Genomic DNA, 19,704 nt, shown 5'->3' on the forward strand with positions numbered 1-19,704 from the left:
TTTATTTATTTATCTGACAGAGAGAGATCACAGGTAGGTAGAGAGGCTGGCAGAGAGAGAGGGAAGCAGGCTCCCTGCGGAGCAGAGAGCCCGATGCGGGACTCGATCCCAGGACCCTGAGACCACGACCCGAGCCGAAGGCAGCAGCCCAACCCACTGAGCCACCCAGGCGCCCCGGTTAAGACTCTCTTATGGTTTGTTTCCCTCTCTCTAAAAATGAATTATCTAGATCAAATGTCTCAACCCCTTTGGTTATGAAACCCTGTACTCTAGGTAGTTAAGGAACTCTGTGCTTACACAGGTTCTGTTTTCTTTTGTGTGTGTTTTTTGTTTTCCTAAATTTAAGTCATCTCATGGCATTCCTCTTCCCCAAACTGTCCATTGGCTGCCAGTGTAGCCTGCAAAGCCATACAGTATCTGGTCCTCTTTTACATCTTGGATTTCATCTTGCTCATTCTGTGCCAGCCATCCTAACTCCCTTGCTGGTCTCTGCATACATCAGGCATTCTTCTACTCTGGCTCCTGAGCATGGCAGCCCTTTCTGCCTTTGCTTTTATGTTATCTTCCCAGTGAGGCGTCACAAATCCATGGAATTTCAAATTGTAGCCCATCTTCCCTCCCCTTGGCACTCCCAGTCCACAGTACCAGTACCCCATTCTCCCCTCTTTAATGCTTTAGCCTACTTACCTTCCATAGCATACATTTTTGTCATTTTTAAAGAAAGATTTATTTTAGAAAAGGAAAAGAGGGTGCACATAGGGGTGGGTGCAGAGGAAGAGGGAGAGGATCCTCAAGCAGACTCCCTGCCAAGCCCAGAGCCTCATGGGGTGGGGGACTTGATGTCAGGACCCTGAGATCTTGACCTGAGCTGAAATCAAGAGTGAATGCTTAACCGACTCAGCTACCCAGGTGGGCCTGTGTCATGTTTATTACTTGACGTGTTGACAGTCCTCTCCCTTCCTTCCAAAGAAGGAAGCTGCAAGAGGGAAGAGGTTTTTGTTTCTCTTTTTGTTTTTAAGTTGATGGTATTTAAGTGCCTGAAACATTGCTTGGCACAAAACAGACACTCTAATTGTTGAGTTAATGAATAACAATTCAGTTGTGTGTGTGTTTTTTTTTAATAGGAGCCTGGATGCTTTTAATATCTTTGTGCTTTTCTAAAATTTCCCATATTTCTCTTATATGTAGGCATTATTTTTATAATCGAAAAAGTAAAATAAGTGTAATGAATTTTGTGGCTAAATACTTTGTGTTTTCTTAGTGAAATTAAAACATACTCTTTTATCCATCTTCCTGATTTTCAAATGTTAGGTTTCTGAAGCAGCATATTCAAGAATATAGTCTTAGTTTTGTTAATACATTTTAATATTTACAGGTAAAAGGTTGAACATGTTTTGTTTTTTGTTTTTTGCTTTTTTTTAATTTTCAAAGGACTATGATTTAATCTCCAAAGAACCAAAGCCTTTCGTATTTGAGGGAAAAGTACGTGGTCCTATTGTTGTTCCTACTGCGGGAGAGGAAGCATCTGGGAATCCAGGCAACTTAAAAAAAGGAGTTGTCAGGAATGCAAATGTGTCTCCTAAAGGAGAGGAAGGTGATAAGAAACCTACCTGTATGGATGTGGCAAAAGAAGATATTAAGAATAATGACAGAACATCACAACAGCAGCTAGGTGATCAAAACAGAACTATTACATCCACTCAGGGCGTAAACAATGATATTGTGAAGGCCTTGGACCGAATTACGTTGCAGAATATCCCTTCCCAGACAGCCCCAGGTTTTACTGCAGGAGCCAAGAAAGACTACAACCTCCCTCTTACCGTCCTCACGTGCACTAAAGCTTGTCCACACATGGCCGCTTGTGGAAATGTTCTTTTTGAGGGAAGAACAGTTCAGCTAGGGAAACTGTGTTGTACTGGAGTTGAAACTGAGGATGATGAAGATACAGAGTCTGTTTCATCAGTGGAGCAAGCGTCAGTGGAAGTCTCTGATGGACCCACACTCCACGACTCAGATCTCTATATTGAGATTGTGAAAAATACAAAGTCTGTCCCAGAATATTCAGAAGTGGCTTATCCTGATTATTTTGGTCACATTCCACCTCCATTCAAAGAGCCTATTTTAGAAAGACCATATGGTGTACAAAGGTGAGTTTCAGGTTTCTTCTTTCTCTTAAAACAAGCCCATTGTCAAAATATGGGTACTTAGGAAGAAAAGTATTCTGAATTAAAGTTATTGTCATTTTTTTTATCCTGCTTTGGAAATTTGCTCTTATTTGCAATTGTTCTTATGGGTTAACTTTATTTTCTAAGCTCATTACTTATTCAGATGGAGCCAGCATAATAAACCTGACCATTGGACAATTTAGAAATTTTTATTTAGATGGCATCTGAATATATAGGTTATTTACTAATCTTTAATAAATATTAGTAGCAATATATTAATTTAGTATTTTATTATAATTTGAACTTGATTTAGATTTATGATTTAAAAATGGAAATGTGGACACATATTACTTTGTTGCAAAAATTGAAATTGGAAATACTCAGTATGAAAATTTGGGTCTCATAAAAACAGTAACTAAAGTTATTAGATCTTGCCAATTAATTTTATAAATTACAAATAGTATTAACTATTACCATCTAGTAATACCTGGCCTCTAAGTACATTTGTGGTGCAACTTGACTCTTTTCAGTGATTATGTTTAGGGTTTTGTGATGATGGTTTACTAGTACCTAATCTCTGTGCTCTTGTTATGAGTATAGCACATAATGATACAGAAGACACTGCTGTGGGCATTTGATTTTCCTTGGACTATAGGCTTTTTTAAAACAACAGTTGTATCTTCTTAATTTTTTTATATTTAATGTATTATATAAATTAATCATTTTTACTTAGCAACTTAGTGTGTGTTTAATGGTACCATTTGGCTCCTTGACCCACAGGTATGGAATCACATAAGATGTAGCATCAGAACTGGGAAAGGTGTGTAGAAGTGGGCGTGGCTCTGGCATCCACTGGATGCATCACACACACACACACACACACACACACACACACACACACACTGCACTGTCCAGAGGCACCTGGCCTCTTAGAGTGCCAGAATGGCCTTCAAAAGGCCAGTGAAGCTCCCAACTAGGAGGAAATACTGTGTGGTATGGCTTGCCATCTTTCAAAATGAAGTATATGTACTAAATTAGAAACTTCCACGTGGTTCTGTATTCCCAAAAGAAAGAATGCATAAGTCTCATACCAGGAGGACCAGGAGGTGGGGACAGAAAATAGTCCTACCTACCTGTGGCTCGCAGTGTTCCACTAGGGGACTTGGTACTTTCTGTCCCTGTACCTCTGAGCTCTGCAGGGTTAGTAGTCCTGGTTCCCAGAGTGGATGTTGTCTTTCCATGGGGGATGTAAAAAGGGTACAACTTCCCTACAGGCTGCCAAGGGTGTCTTTAGACTCTTGTGTCTAGGACCAGCAGGCATCTTGACCCAGATCAGCTAAAGGAGGTGAGATTGCTTGTACACCATGGCAGCAGGTCGACTATGTGTGGAACTCAAGTGATTCACTTGTTTTAAGCATGAGTGGGCATGTCACAGCCTCTCAGAATGAGAAGAGATGATTGCCAGGGGCTCAGACTCCTCTAAGTTTGGGTCACTTGCAGGGTGGAGCTGAGTGGGTGGGGGGTTTAGATTGATGCTGGAGGATTGAGATGAGGCATTGCAGCCTTGGGGAGGTTGCAGTGTTGGAAACAAAGTTCATCCTGGTCACATTTGTCTTCTCAGGTTCTCCTTAGGAAATGCCCACAGGAACTGTGGGGGAACTGCATGGGAACTGCATTTGTTCCTTCAAGTGACAATAATTTGAGCCTGGAGGAACAAATGCATGTAGCAAGCATACTTGAACCAGTTGGTTTGACTTGATAGGCATGACGAGTTAGTGGGGTGTGTCCTGGCAGGACAGGGCACTCTGAAAATCAAGTCAGAGTGTTCGGATTCTAGGCATGGCTCTCTCACTGATTCTGTGTGTGTATGTTTGCACGAAATAACTTAATTTCTCTAGATATCAATTTTATTTTCAAACAATGGATTGATGCCCATTAGTAACCCGTATTAAAGTATAAAATAATAGTGTGTCATGTAGTACAGCAAAGTATTATTTCATAAACTTTTGTTTCAGGGGCATGTGTGTATGTGCATGTGCACACACCTAGCAGTCATTTTTTTTTTTTTTTTTAAAGATTTGTTTTAGAGAGTGTGCCCAGGGGAAGGGGCAGAGGGAAAGAGAGAGAGAGAGAGAAAATCTCAAGTAGGCTCCCCACTGAGTGGGAAACCTGATGTGGGGCTTGATCCCATGACCCTGAGATCATGACCTGAGCCAAAATCAAGAGTTGGACACTTAACTGACTGAGCTACCCAGACGACCTATTAGGACAGTGATTTTTTTTTTTTTTTGAAAGATCTTATTTATTTATTGGAGCAAGAGAGGCAGAGATAGGGCAGGAGCAGGGAAGAGAGGGAGAAGAAAGCTTCCTGCTGGGCAGGGACCCTGATGTGGGACTTGATCCCAGGACTCTGGGATCATGACCAGAGCCAAAGGCTGTCGCTTAACCAACTGAGCCACCCAGGCACCCAGTACAGTGAATTTTAAAATGTATTTCTAGTAGGTAATGATCAGAAAACTTTGTCATTCACCTTGAAAACACATATGCAAACTATGGCCTGTTGTATCAAATATAGCTCACTACTGCCTGTTTATGTTCAGCCCACAAGCTAAGAGTGGTTTTACATGTTTAAATGGTTCTAAAACAAAACATTTTGTGACACATGAAAATTATATGACATTCATATTTGTGTTAATAAGTAAAGATTTTTGGGGGCACAGCCATTCCTATTTGTTTATGTATGATCTGTAACTGTTTTGGTGCCACTATGGTAGAGTTGAATGATTGTTGTAGAGACCGTGTAGCTTGCAAAGCCTAAAATATTTATTATTTGTTTCTTAAAGGAAAAGTCTGCTTGACCCCAGTAGCTAGGTCTGAAGGCTTCCTGGTTCTGTATATGTGATAAAATATCCAATACAGGCCAGGTAGTAAGTATTTCTTATTACCCAGAAATGCTCGGTTTTTGAAATACTGCATTGAGGAGGTTGTTTCTAGTTTGCTTATCTTATTTGCCTAGTCTTCTGCAACTTAGGTTTTGAGCAAATGATAAATGTTTTATAAATTACTTGCCAACTTATAGCCCAGCCCCTGTTCAAATGCAGTAAAATTATAAATGAATAATGTCAAAATTAATAAGAATTTCTTGTTTGATCATTTTCAGAAAAAGGAAGCATTAGACTTTTTAAAATTAGTAAAAATATTTCTGTTAGTTTGAATTTCTACTTTCCAAATATCACTGAACTTTATTTTTTTTTTAAGATTTTATTTATTTATTTGACAGACAGCGATCACAATTAGGCAGAGAGGCAAGCAGAGAGAGAGAGAAAGAGAGAGAGAAAAGGGAGGAAGCAGGCTCCCCACTGAGCAGAGAGTCCGATGTGGGACTTGATCCCAGGACACTGGGATCATGACCTGAGCCAACCTGAGGCAGAGGTTTTAACCCACTGAGCCACCCAGGCGCCCCTATCACTGATTTTTTAAGCATTAATATTTTTGAAAATAATGCAGCAAATGAATAAAACTTCATTAAAAATTTCTTCACCTCATATAGAAGGGGTAAAACCTATTTTTTTTTAAATGTTTTATTTATTTATTTGTCAGAGAGAGAGCAAGTGAGAGCGAGCACAGGCAGACAGAGTGGCAGGCAGAGTCAGAGGGAGAAGCAGGCTCCCTGTGGGGCAAGGAGCCCGATGTGGGACTCGATCCCAGGACGCTGGGATCATGACCTGAGCTGAAAGCAGCTGCTCAACCAACTGAGCCACCCAGGCGTCCCGGGGTAAAACCTATTATAAGCTTCGTATTTCATTGTACTTAACCCTTGAAATTTTTTTTTAACTGTAATCACATATTGATAATTACTTGAATCCGTATTTTTTATTTAAGTTGGCTTACAAATTAAAAGTGTAACTTACCAAAAAAAAAAAAAAAGTGTAACTTACCTCTTGTGTTTTAAAGTGTGCATAGCAGGGCGCCTGGGTGGCTCAGTGGGTTAAGCTGCTGCCTTCAGCTCAGGTCATGATCTCAGGGTCCTGGGATCGAGTCCCACATCGGGCTCTCTGCTCAGCAGGGAGCTTGCTTCCCCCTCTCTCTCTGCCTGTCTCTCTGCCTACTTGTGATCTCTCTCTGTCAAATAAATAAATAAAATCTTAAAAAAAAAATAAAGTGTGCATAGTATTTTTGGGTGCATTTTTCCTGTTTTTCATATTCTGTAAAATAGAGAATGAGAAAACGTAGAAAGAAGAAAGGTCACTTTGCCCCATTCACCAGAGGTGGTAACTTTTAGCATTTGATTTTACTTTCCATTATTTTTCTGTGTGTTTTAAGATTGTCTAACTGTATTTTATAATAGAATATAATTTGTATTGCCTTGTTTTAAAAAGCATTTAAGACCTTGTACCAACATACTTTTATCAAAATAAAATGAAATATACGACAAAGAAATACCATGACTCTTAATCACAGAAGTATTTCAGCTTCTCTCAAAATAAAAGAAATGCAAATTAAAAAGTGCTGAAATACCATGTCCTACATAAAAATTGCCAAAATCTAGACATTTTATAGCTCATTCTATTAATGAGGCTGTGGAGGAACAGGCTCCCTTATACATTGATAATGGGATTTCAGATTGATAGTACCTCTTGTGGAGGGCAGTTTTACAGGGTCTGTCAAGATGAACAATACACATTTCCTTTGACATGTAATCCCACATCTGGGAATTTATAAGTTATATGCATGGTATAATTTACACATACGTGAAATGGTGTTCAAAGTTTTTTGTTGCAGCGTTGTTCCCATGCCAGATTAGTTTAATACATTATGGTGTATCTTTTCTGTGACTACTGTGCAGTGATTAAAAAATAGAAAGATCTCTAGGCACTGATGGAAGGAGCTATAAGATGCTTACAGAGGGAAAGTAATAATAGTAGTTAACTGGATGGAGGGAGGATATGGGTTGTTTGGCTCTGTGTCAATTTATTACCTGTTCATAAATTTAAAATTAAAAAGTAGGTGAGGGTCGCCTGGGTGGCTCAGTGGGTTAAAGCCTCTGCTTTTTGCTCAGGTCATGATCTTAGGGACCTGGATAGAGCCCCACATTGGGCTCTCTGCTCAGCAGGGAGCCTGCTTCCCCATCTCTCTCTGCCTGCCTCTCTGCCTACTTGTGATCTATCTGTCAAATAAATAAATAAAATCTTTAAAAAAATAATAAAAAGTAGATGAAAGAATTGTGGGAAAGACAAAAATAAGGAAAGCAAAACCCTGAATTTCTTTATATTAAGTCTAGAATGGCTCAGGGGAAATGTAAGTACTTCTGGAACAGACATAATAGCAGAACTCTTAGTAGGAGCAACAGCAGCAGGTAACTTTTTTTGAGTGTTTTTTATGGGCCAGACAGAGAACTAAGTAATCAGCACTTTTTATGCCATGTATATGTATAAAAAATAAAGTAAGGTGTATCACTTGGCTTTTGTGAGGAACTTGCTATTCTTCCTCTTACTTTATGCAAGACTGTGCTGAAGCTAGGGTTTTTGAGCAATTTATCCAAGATTACATTGTTAGCAAGTGGCAGAGCCAAGAGTCAAACTCTGGTCTAGGTCAAGAGCCTGTCCTGTCCATCCTTTAGATAGAGTGATCATGTATATGTGGTTGTGGTTAAACCATACTCTCTATAAAGATTATCTTCTGTGGATCCTCAGGGAGTACTTGTGTGATGAACAACATTTCCCATAATACCTCTAGAGTAAATATAGCATTGAGATGTATTAAATTCTTTCTTGTAATGCTGCTCTGTCCTGGTTAAAACCTAACTAACACAGGACAGTGTTGCTGGTGGCCGCATATTGTATGACCTTCTGAGTATTTTCTGTTCAGACTGCCCTGCGGGAATTATCTTCTGGGCGAAGCCTTTGATATATACTGAATGTCAATAGGTTTGAGGTTACAGTCCCTGAGGGTACCTGGAAAATTTTTATTGTTTTGTTTTGGCTAGAAATCTGTATATTTTAATAAGCAGGTAAGGTAAAGGAAGGATTGATATTTTATGAAAGTTGTGTTGCTTCACACAAATCCATATCTGAATAAAGGACTGGTTTCCCTCTTTATTAACGAGGGCTGATGGCAGGGGAGATATTTCCCTCAAATGTAATTTTACATGGACCACTATGTCCCCTAAAATACAATGTCACAGGTTGAAAACCAGTGGCCCATTGGCTATATTAACTTGCCCATGATTTTGGCTTCACTTGCAGACCGGTTTTTGTTGTTTTGTTTTGTTTTGGCTTGCTGATTGCTAGCATTTAAGATTTGGGAGATTCCCCATAGAAATCTAAGTTTCTGATGTTTCTTGAAATTGGTATGATAGCCTTAACCTATGGTTCATACCTGGCAGTTTTAGATAGAGGCTGTGTTCTACAGTTCTCCACAATGGTCACTGGGTCAGCTCACATAATTAGAGCTGCCTGCTACATGGTTGTCAGTGCTGTTCTGACACACACTCTCTCTCTTTCTCTTTTTTTAAAAAAAGATTTTATTTATTTTTTTGACAGAGAGACAGAGATCACAAGTAGGCAGAGATGCAGGCAGAGGGACAGGAGGAAGCAGGCCCTCCTGCCAAGCAGAGAGCTGGATGGGGGGCTTGATCCTAGGACCCTAAGACCACGACCCAAGCCAAAGGCAGAAGCTTAACCCACTGAGCCACCCAGGCACTCCTGACCCTCTCTTACATTAAGGGACTTTGCTGTAGAACTGAGCTGTTGTATCAGCCTGTTAATAACATTTTCCTTAAAAAAACAAAACAAAACAAAACTCAGACTTTTGTAGGTACTATTTTTTGCACATTTGTGGTATCAACCTTATTTACTAAATTATTCTGACGAGTGGATATATTTAGTCTTTCACACATACTTGAATACTCACTTTTTTTTTTTTTTGATATGGCATATCTGAATATATGTGAGTGCCATCTCTTGTCAAAGATCTGGGCGATACGAAATTTGGACTTGTTTGTTATTGTAATTAATAGCCTTTTTTTTTAAAAAAAAAAAAGATTATTTATTTATTTATTTGACAGACAGAGATCACAAGTAGGCAGAGAGGCAGGCAGAGAGAAGTGGGGAGGCAGGCTCCCCGCCAAGCAGAGAGCGCGATGGGGGCTCTATCCCAGGACCCTGGGATCATGACCTGAGCTGAAGGCAGAGGCTTAACCCACTGAGCCACCCAGGTGCCTCCATAATTAATAGCTTTTTTTTTTTTTTTTTTTTTTTTTCCATTGAGGCATTTTATTTGCACGTATGTATTACATCCCTAGAAAAAGAATCCCAGGATTTTCCCTCCTGTGTGTTTTCATCTTGCTTCTTCATGGTCCATGATGCCAGCTGAAGTTGTCAGTACAATGAAACCAAACTGGCGGGACGGGAGCAAGTTATTCTGCCATTTTTCTAGATCTTTCAGTTGTACATCAAATCTGGGGCTGATCACTCCACACTTGTTCAACCTGCCTGTGAGGTTCACAACAATCTTCCCCGCTCTGTGATCATCAATGATTTCAAATTCGCCAATGTAACCGTGCTTCATCATCACAGTGAGAAACCGGACGATGACTTTGGAGCACGGCCTAATAAGAACCTGGCGTTTGCCTCTCTTTTCAGCATTGTTGATGCTCTTGAGAGCATCTGCCAGGACATTCATGCGCACCATTATGGCGGCAAAGAAAGATGGCGGAAAGAGCTAATTAATAGCTTTTTAAAAGGTTTAGGAAGAATTTGGCATTTGAAAGTGATGATATTGAGCCTAACTCAAGGATTTATATCATAATCCTTTGATACTCATTTTTTTTGATAGACTGCTTATCAGTGATGAACTATTTTTTGTAGAATAAACCTAAAAATAAATTTAGAGTTGTACATTCTTAATTTTTCCTGTATTATATTTATCACACCTTTTAATGTTTTCCTGATAATTTTGAGTTCATCAGAATAGATTCTTAGCTTATTCTGAAATTATACTGTGATATGATTAGATATATTTCTAAATTATATGAGAGTTAATACTCCATAATCACAAAGAAGTATCTTTGTGCAGGAGAAAATTTCACATCTACCTGAAGTTCTTTTTTTTTTTTTTTTTTTTTTTTTTTTATTTATTTATCAGAGAGAGAGGGGGAGAAAGCAAGCACAGGCAGACAGAGTGGCAGGCAGAGGCAGAGGGAGAAGCAGGCTCCCTGCCGAGCAAGGAGCCTGATGTGGGACTCGATCCCAGGACGCTGGGATCATGACCTGAGCCGAAGGCAGCTGCTTAACCAACTGAGCCACCCAGGCGTCCCTACCTGAAGTTCTTTAGTGGATTCTTAACATTTTATTATAACCATTTTGGCAAATTTTCCCACTTTGCTCTATTAGTAAATCAGTAGACCACAGTTCTAGTCTGCATTAACAGTCTTTTTATTGTTTAAAGTTATTTATTTATTTATTTGTCAGAGAGAGAGAGAGCGAGAGCGAGCGCGTGCGTGCACATGCAGGGGGACAGCAAGCAGAGAGAGAAGCAGGCCTAGGGAGAAGCAGACTCCCCACTGAGCAAGGAGCCTGGCTCCAAACTTGATCCCAGGACTCTGGGATTATGACCTGAGACGTAGGCAGATGCTTAACCGACGGAGCCACCTAGGCGTTCCTGCATTACCAATCTTTAGCTGAAACAGACAAACTTAAAATTTAAATCATTTCATATAATTAGCTTCCTCTTTAAGAATAAGTGCTAATATGACAAGTGACACTGTGACTATTACCACCAACAGACATCTTCCCACCAGGACCCTTGAGGCCAGCCTACCTGGAATTCCAGGCATCCGGTTTTATGGTCAACATTTATTCTGGTTTGGTTACAGTTTGGTGCCACTTTCAGTGATGGGTATATTCCTTGGCTTAATTACTGACAGGGAGAATTGTGGGGTCTGTGTGTGGCTCACTCTTCTAGGACAGTGGCAGGGATTTTAGGAATTTTTCAGTTAGTTGGTGTCCATTTTGTTGGACTGAAATAGGGGGAGATCGGGCCTAGAGAATCCTGGAGTTTCAGGGTCCACACTTGCTTCCTGACACAAGTGTTCCCCTTCCCTCCACATTTCCTCTCCAGCCACAGAAGAGAGCACAGATTTTGTGGAATGTGTAAACTGTTTGCCATTTGCGTTTTAGCTGAATTCCAGTAAGGGTGGGTTTAAAAAATCTCCTTTGTATATAACTTCTGGCTTCTTAGATCTTTACTGCTGTTATTATGCATGTAAAATTATTTGCTTAAGGACTAGAGTGTAGCTTCATACTATTTCTATGTAGAAAGTTGTCATAAACATTCAAGTTTTTTTTAAGCTGTTCGACTTAACAGCTACATGAAAATCCTGATTTTTGTCTTGTTATGTATTGATAATTTTTTGTGTGTACAAAATACATAGAGGAGGGATCATTTTTCTTTTAAGAAAGTTTTGTCATTTTATACGTTTTTCATCCAAAACTTATTTTGGAGAAAGTTGTGCCTTGGCATAATAATAATGAATTTCGGTGGTCACACTTCTCTTTTATGATTTCAGGACAAAAATTGCTCAAGATATTGAGAGGTTAATACATCAGAGTGATATCATAGATCGAGTGGTGTATGACTTAGATAACCCCAAGTAAGTCTGTTGTTGCTTTTACTTTTATTAGTTTTATTTGTACTCTCAAATTTCAGTGTTGTTTGTAAAAGATAAAAAAAAATAGAGCTAAATTCCACCTAGTTTGCCCTTATTCCATTTTCATCTTTTAGCAGGGATGTAATGGTAAAGTTAATCATGTTAATTTGAATATATCACAGCCTTTTGCTTTTGTTCATAGGTAGACTTTCAATGGGCTTAATAAGGGAAAGGTCACAAACTGATAAAAACATCTCTAATTACCTGCAGTGGAGAGAGTGGAGATTTCACATGGAAGGCTGCAGTTTTGTCCTGTAATACTGAACCTTCATTTCCTTGGGACAACAAATTACCATCCCTTATAGAAGGAATATGTGGTTGCCAATTTCTCCGTGGTCCCTGTTATTCTTTCTCATCTTTTACTGCTTACAGTATGCATTGGTCCTTTCTATTACTTTCCAGACCTTTGAGGCCATTTGCTTATGATGCTTCATGCATTGGTATTATTTATGGTTATCACTGGTATCATCACATTTTAGGGTTTAAATATAAGTAAATAAATGAAGATTAGAAATGATGAATGTGACTATTATTTGCCTTCTCAGAGGAGAAATTTAATTAGCCCTCAATGGGTTTCCCCCTCCTTTAACATTCTAATATTTGGGGGGAAATTTAATATCTTACTGGTCTTTTTGGAGGAAATAAAACACCTTTTAAAGATCTTTGTCAGAGAAATAAGGATAAAAGCTGTATCAAACTGATTACTGAATTTGGAATAATCTTAAAAATGGAAACCAGATCTCCTTATTCAAAATATCTTAGTTATTTCAGTTGTAATTCTGTGTCAGATCAGGCAGGTGTGATAAAAAGAGAAACTCAGGAACCTTGAGGATAGCATAGAGACCAGTGCTATTTCTAACTTAAACGACTTTGGCAAAGTCCTTGAGCTTCTTGGAGTCTTAGTGTCCCCCTATTAGAGTGTAAGCTTCAAAAGAGCAAGCATTTGTATTTAATCAGGGAAACAGACAGACAGACAACTAAAATTGAATCTGGAACCTAGTAGGCAATCAGTAAATACTAAGTAGTGACTATGTAAAGTGAAGATAATACCTTTACCTTCTTGGTACTAATTAAATAAGATAATATCTGTTATCTAATATAGCACTATAAATTTAAAATGAAATTTTTACCTGAGAACTACATAGTTTAATTAGAATTATTGCTACTTAATACAGGTCATGTGCATTTAAAAAAAATCTGGCCTTTTTATATGATTATTAGTATTTCAGAATGACATTTATTCAGTGAGGTGGAATTTCTTATTTTGATTATCATTCACTGTAAATGTGAGAACACATCTCTACTTGTAGTTTTAATTTTTAAATCTATAAATGTTAGCCAGAGTTTGTGTTTTGCTTGTGTTGGTTGTATTTTTTTGGTTTAAAAATAATGAGGGTGAAGTGGCCATAGTGGTATAGTTTTAATTTGTAGTGTAATTTTATTTATCTTTTGTTCACTTATTTACATGCAATGTATTTTATTAAACTTACTTCAAAAATTTTGTTTAGTTACACTATACCAGAAGAAGGAGATATATTGAAGTTTAACTCCAAATTTGAATCTGGGAATCTGCGCAAAGTTATTCAGATTAGAAAGTAAGTCATTTAAGTTCACATTTTGTCTATACATAGATATTTTCCTAATTCTAATCAGATTTCTATATTTTCTATTTTCAGAAATGAATATGATCTTATTTTGAACTCAGATATAAATAGCAATCATTATCACCAGTGGTTTTACTTTGAAGTCAGTGGAATGCGACCGGGTGTTGCTTACAGGTTTAACATCATTAACTGTGAAAAATCCAACAGTCAATTTAATTATGGTAAGACATGTTTTGTTCCCCTAATTTTAAAAAGTATGTAGGCATCTTAACCGAGGGACAGGAGTTGTTTTTTTCTTTTAATTATTGACTTGTTTAAAAAGGTTCATTGTTCTTTTTTCTCTAGTTCTCAAAATTCAGGTATTTATTATGCAGAATTTAAATAAACTGAGTTTTGCTTTGATGGAGAAAAACCCTTTAAAATGTAGTGAATATCTTTGATTTTATTCAAATCAAATACAACCAAAGATTTATTACTAATGCTGCATAAAATCTAGTTTTTTATGTCAGTTTATCTAGAGGAGAATTACATAAAGTCATCTTTTTAAATTTTTAATAATCTCCCAGAAATATGATAGAAGTTGAGGAAAGTTCTCACATTCTCTTCACTGAATTTCCTCAAGTGGTTACGTCCAGAGTCAGGATTTGACGTTGGTGCAGTGCGGGTGCAGAGTTTCATGCCATTTTACTACATTTGTAGGTTCTTGAACCAGTCACGGCAAACCAAGATGCAGAATACTTCTGTCACCACACAGCCTTGTGCCCCTCCTTTATCACTCACCTTTCAGCAAGATACTAGCTGTAGTTTTCTGCAGATTTTAAAATCTAGTTGAGGAGGTTTCCTTCTATTACTCTTTGCTGAGGTTTTTGTTTTGTTTTGTTTTGTTTTTAATCATGAGTGGGTGTTGAACTTTGTCATAAGCTTTGTTTCAGTTGGTCTGATCATTTTCTTTTCTTTTAGATTGTTTTTCTTCTTTAGATTGTTACGATGGTATATTATATTGATTGAGTTTTGAATACTGAACCAGCCTTTTTTTAAATTATTTTTTAATTTATTTTTTATTTTTTTAAAGATTTTATTTATTTATTTGACAGACAGAGATTACAAGTAGGCAAGAGAGGCAGGCAGGGAGAGAGAGGAGGAAGCAGCCCGATGTGGGGCTCGGTCCCAGGACCCTGGAATCATGACCTGAGCCGAAGGCAGAGGCTTTAACCCACTGAGCCACCCAGGCACCCCGAACCAGCCTTTTTTTAAATGATGGAATAAAGTCCACTTTGTCATTGTGTATAGTTGCTAACATTTTGTTAAGAATTTTTGTATTTATGTTCAGGAAGAATATTGAGCTATAATTTTCTTTTTTCTTTTTGTATTCCGTTTCTTCTTGGTATGGTGGTAATACTAACCTCATAAAATGGTTTGGGAAATGTTTCCTCCTCTGGTTTTTTGGAAGAACTTGTATAGATTCAGTGTTAATTCTTTTTTTCTTAATATAACTTTTTTTAAATTTTTTTTTAATTTTATAAAATAATACTCTTACTACTTTAAACTTAATTATTTTAATTTTTAAAATTAAAAGCTTATAGGTTTGGGAGGCTCAGTTGGTTAAGTGGCAGACTCAATTTTGGCTCAGGTCATGATCTCAGGTCCTGAGGTTGAGCCCTATGTTGGGCTCTGTGCTCAGCAGATACCTGCTTGAAATTCTTCCTCTCCCTCTCCCTCTGTTCATGCTTGCTCTCTCTCCCAAAAATAAATAAATACTACATACATAAAATTAAAAGCTTATGTTTTGGACCAGTGCTCTATTTTTAAAAAAATTATTTAATTAAAATTCTTTTCTATTTTTTTTGAAACCTATACCTCCATGTGATACATTTAAACAACAACAACAACAACAACTCTTCCTTTAGTGTCATTTTAAATTTAAAATAAATAAAATTTTATAACTGAAACCAAATCAAAGCAATGAGACAGATGACTACTTTATTTTAAAATTTTCCCTTCTCCTTAGTACTTGCCCTTTGGGTATTCTTGTGTGTTCGTCATACTTTCCAACTCAACCTCATAGGGATTTGGGTGGTGTCAAGAAAATTAAAACCATCAACAGTGCATCATCCAGAAATAATCACTTTAATATTGTTGTTTTTTTCTAACCCTTTTCTTTTTTTATTAAGGCAATATATGATTTCTACATATACACAGTTAGGTATATATTAAAAAAAAAATAAGACATGTAACCCATGCAGTTTCACAGTTTGTATATTAACCAAACATTATATTGTTAATGCTTTTTCTGGTAAATATTACTCTGAAACAGAGTTTAAATGGACATCCTACAGAGTTACTAGAACTTAACCAAACCTTTCTTTGTTGTACATTTAAGTTTCTAATTATTTTCTATTTTAAATAATGTGAGATCAACATTATTGTATAAAATATTTGTGTATATAATTATTTAGTTACAAATTCACGAAAGTGGAATATCATTGACTGCCAGCTGTGAATACTTTTTTTTCTGACGAGTAAGCAGTGGATCTTTTTTTTTTTTTTAAGATTTATTTATTTTAGAGAGAGAGGGAGAGAGCGAGAGCACTCATGTGCAGTGAGGAGGGAGGGGGAGAGAGTTTTAAGCAGACTCTCCACTGAGTGGGGAGCCTGATGTGGGGCTTGATCTCATGACTTCGAGATCACCACTGAGTCGAAATCAAAGGTGGGACACTTAACTGAGTGAGCCAGCCAGGCGCCCTAAATAGTGGATCTTTATGTGGGAAATTTGGCAAATTAAAAACTATTTAAGGGTGCCTAGGTGGCTCCGTTGTTAAGCATCTGCCTTCAGTTCAGGTCATGATCCCAGGGTCCTGGGATTGAGCCCCACATGGGGCTCCTTGCTCAGTAGGAAGCCTGTTTCTCCCTCTTCCACTCCCCCTGCTTATATTCCCTCACTCGCCATTTTTCTCTTTCTGTTAAATAAATAAATAATAAATAAACTATAAAAATTTTTTTTAAAAAAACTCAGAGAAGAATCTTACAGGAAGAAGAGAAAACCACCATTTAGCATTTTGCTATCCTCAAACTTATTCACATAATTTTAATATTAAATTTTTTTCTTTTATAGATTCATTTTACAATATGAAAATTCACACAAAACTATTTTAATTGCACAATATTTTATAAAAGAAATCTTGCCATGCCATTCAGTATTTTCAGTGACATCATTGCTATGTTTTTATAATATTTTGTTGAGTAATGTACAATGATTTTTTAATGATAACAGTTTGGGAATTTAAGTTATTAGCATTTCAGAATTATAAGCTGTGCTGTGCTTGATATCCTTAATTATTTTGTGTGTGTGTATATTTCTGATTATTGCATTGCTACCAATTCCTCCAAGTAGAATTTATCAAAGAAAATGAATATAGATTCCTGAAGACTAGGGAAAAGGGGTACTTTTTGTGCTGGTAAGGGTGTTAAATTAGTTCAGCCTTTTTCAAGTGCATTTGATAATATGCTTTCATTGTTAATAATTAATCATCTAGGATTTATTTTGGTATATTCTGTGAATTGGGATCTCACTTAATCCTATCGTTAGTAGTTAAGTCAGTATTTGTCAATATTGACAAATTGAGTTATTTCCTCAAATGTTTATATTTATAACTCTGTTCCTGACCCTCTAGTGAAAGAAGGGGAGGAAACATTACTTAGAAGACATTATATGTGGTTGGTCTGTGGGAGCTCTTACAGAAAAATGGTGTGGTTAGTAAAAACAGTTTGGAAACTGGTCGGTGAGATAGCACTATTAACTTGCACATAGTTACTGCCTTTTTGAATCTAAGTTGAATTATTCTGACCTTCCACTCATATTATTTGTCCCCACTGGTTTGAAATACCACAGTTCTCAGAAGCAGTGGACTAGCATTTGTTTGGGGGCTGTTTGTTGCTCTAGTACCACTTGATTTTAATGATCTGAGACTTTCTGTTTAGTGTAATGTCTTTGTTTTTTTTTTCATCTTTTAAAAAAATTTTATTTTAATTTTTTCAGTGTTCCAAAATTCATTGTTTATACACCATACCCAGTCTCCATGCAATACATGCCCTCCTTAATACCCACCATGATGTCTTTCTTGCTCTAGTACCACTGTCGTGAAAGTGACTGTATAGTACAGCTAACACTTTTTTCAAAAATTATAAGAATTTTTCTACCTATTTTTCTCGAATAGTTTATTCTAAATAATATTCAAATAGTTTTTTCAAGTGCCAAAAAATTTCCATTGCATGAAACTTGTAGAATAATCTGAGAGAAATTGACTTTTTTTTTTTTTTTTTTTTTTACAAACTGAATTTTTTGTATTAAGTCTTACTGCTTAGGAACATGGTGTATAGGTTTGTTTATTCATTTGTTATGGCCTCACCTAAGTTTTTGTTTTCTTTTTGTAAGTTCTGTTTATTTCTACTTACTTTCAAGTATTTTATGTATTTTTGGGGTTTCTTTTAGGAAAGAGTACTCCCTGTTTTCAGGCTTGTTATTACTTATAATTAAGAAAGCTGTCAAGTTTTATATATTCACTTGAAAATCAACCTCCTTACTGAACTTCCTTACTAGGTTTCATAGTTTCTCAGTTGATACTGTGGATTTTCTTAGTAGGTCCCTAGAATTTTTCCTTATCCATAGTTATACAGTGTATCTTTCATTGTTTCATAACTTCCAGATATGACTTATGAGAATGTTTAAAGTAAAAAGGAGACGTTAGGCATCCTTGTTTTATTTTGACTTGAATGTGAATTTTTCTAGTATTTACATTAAATACATTAGTTCTTCTTTTGAGTATGGATTCTTTTTTGTAGTGAAGAATTTGTTTTTATTAAGTTTTAAAAATCAGAAGTATTTTTTTTCTATTTATTAATATGATTTGACCATGTAATACTATGAGCTGTTAATGTGCCTGTACTAATGTTCTTACTATGAAATCATCCTTGGGTTTCAGAAGTAAATTCACTTTGCCATGTGAATTAATATTTTAATATACATCTATTTTTAATTTATTAGTATTTTGTTTTAAAGGGTTTTTATATCACTGGTCATAAGTTAGGCAAGTCAGTTTCGTTTTTGGAGGGCTGTCTTCAACCAGTTTTGGAGGCAAGATGATGCTAACTTTGAACATTTAAATGGAGAAGGTTTTATTTCCCCACCCTGTGTTCTGGAGCAGTATAGCATTTACATGTCTTAATGAAATTTGGAAAGAATGCATCTCCAGCACTGTCTTGATTGTGTGCCCCTTGGGTGGGAAAGGGAGTATCTGGATAACTTTTTCAGATATCTGTGACTTAGTCTAGTTTCCTATTTCTTTTTTTTTTTTTTTTAAAGATTTTATTTATTTAAGAGAAAGAGCAGGAGCATGAACGGGGTTGGGGGAAGCAAAGGAAGAGGGAGAAGCAGGTTCCCCGCTGAACAGGGCGCCCCGCATGGGGCTTGATCCCAGGGACCCAGGATCTTCACCTGAGCCGAAGGCTTAACTAACCGAGCCACCCAAGTGCACCTAGTTTTCTATTACTTATTGTGGCAATCTTGATAATTTATATTTTCTTATGTACATGACATTCAGATTTTCAAAATTCTATACTATATTGCATAGAAATCATGTAGATTTCTATACAATATCTGCAGTATGTGTGCTTTCTTGTTACTTTTGCTTATTTCCCTTTTGTTGTGCTCACAACATAATTTATTGTTTTAAAAACCTAGGTATTGGTTTTATTCATTATTTCCTTTCAAAGATTTTTATTTATTAATTTTTCTGTTTTCCTCCCTGAAGTTTGACTTTTTTTTCTTCTTTTTAACTTTCGGTTTGTTTACCTAAATTTATTTTTGATGACCAAGTATTTGCTCTTGATTATAACTTATTTCTATATCCCTTCCCCTCTAGATTTTAATATTAAGACTCCTTATTATTTTCTAGATTGCCTCTAATTGTATGTAGTGTTGGTATCCTTTCTGATCCAAGAATTATTTAGGAAAACATCTGTTATATTCCTATAGTTGATTAGGTTATTTGATTAAAATTTTTAAATTATTTTCAAGTTTTAATGCATTTTGTTCATATACATAGAAAATTTATGACTTGGAATAACTTTTTGTGGCTTAAGATCAGGTCAGTTTTTGATTTCATGTTCTCTCCTGGCAACAACTTAATATACATTGTTAGTTTAGTGTTATAAGTTCATTTATTTGGTT

The 19,704-nt window shown here is 36.6% G+C and overlaps 2 protein-coding genes across 5 annotated transcripts in view; one reads left to right on the plus strand and one right to left on the minus strand.

Annotated features, from left to right (window-relative positions):
* Positions 1 to 19,704, plus strand: part of AGTPBP1 (ATP/GTP binding carboxypeptidase 1) — a 158,874-nt gene that overhangs the window by 92,217 nt on the left and 46,953 nt on the right. For all 4 annotated transcript variants that reach the window (XM_059411753.1, XM_059411756.1, XM_059411754.1 and 1 more), the window contains 4 exons: positions 1,432 to 2,147; positions 11,734 to 11,817; positions 13,383 to 13,469; positions 13,551 to 13,699. In XM_059411753.1, the coding sequence (XP_059267736.1) occupies positions 1,432 to 2,147; positions 11,734 to 11,817; positions 13,383 to 13,469; positions 13,551 to 13,699 (1,036 nt within the window). The remainder of the gene's footprint in view (positions 1 to 1,431; positions 2,148 to 11,733; positions 11,818 to 13,382; positions 13,470 to 13,550; positions 13,700 to 19,704) is intronic.
* Positions 9,430 to 9,887, minus strand: LOC132024767 (small ribosomal subunit protein uS8-like). Its single transcript, XM_059411757.1, has one exon. The coding sequence runs from the start codon at positions 9,855 to 9,857 to the stop codon at positions 9,504 to 9,506; it is 354 nt and encodes a 117-aa protein (XP_059267740.1). The 5' UTR covers positions 9,858 to 9,887; the 3' UTR covers positions 9,430 to 9,503.

This window comes from Mustela nigripes, chromosome 9 (genome assembly GCF_022355385.1).
Source record: "Mustela nigripes isolate SB6536 chromosome 9, MUSNIG.SB6536, whole genome shotgun sequence".
In the NCBI taxonomy this organism is placed as follows: Eukaryota; Metazoa; Chordata; class Mammalia; order Carnivora; family Mustelidae; genus Mustela; species Mustela nigripes.

Bases quoted from the DNA above. Each gene is read 5' to 3' on its own strand.
- LOC132024767 (XM_059411757.1), bottom strand. From the start codon at position 9,857: ATGGTGCGCATGAATGTCCTGGCAGATGCTCTCAAGAGCATCAACAAT.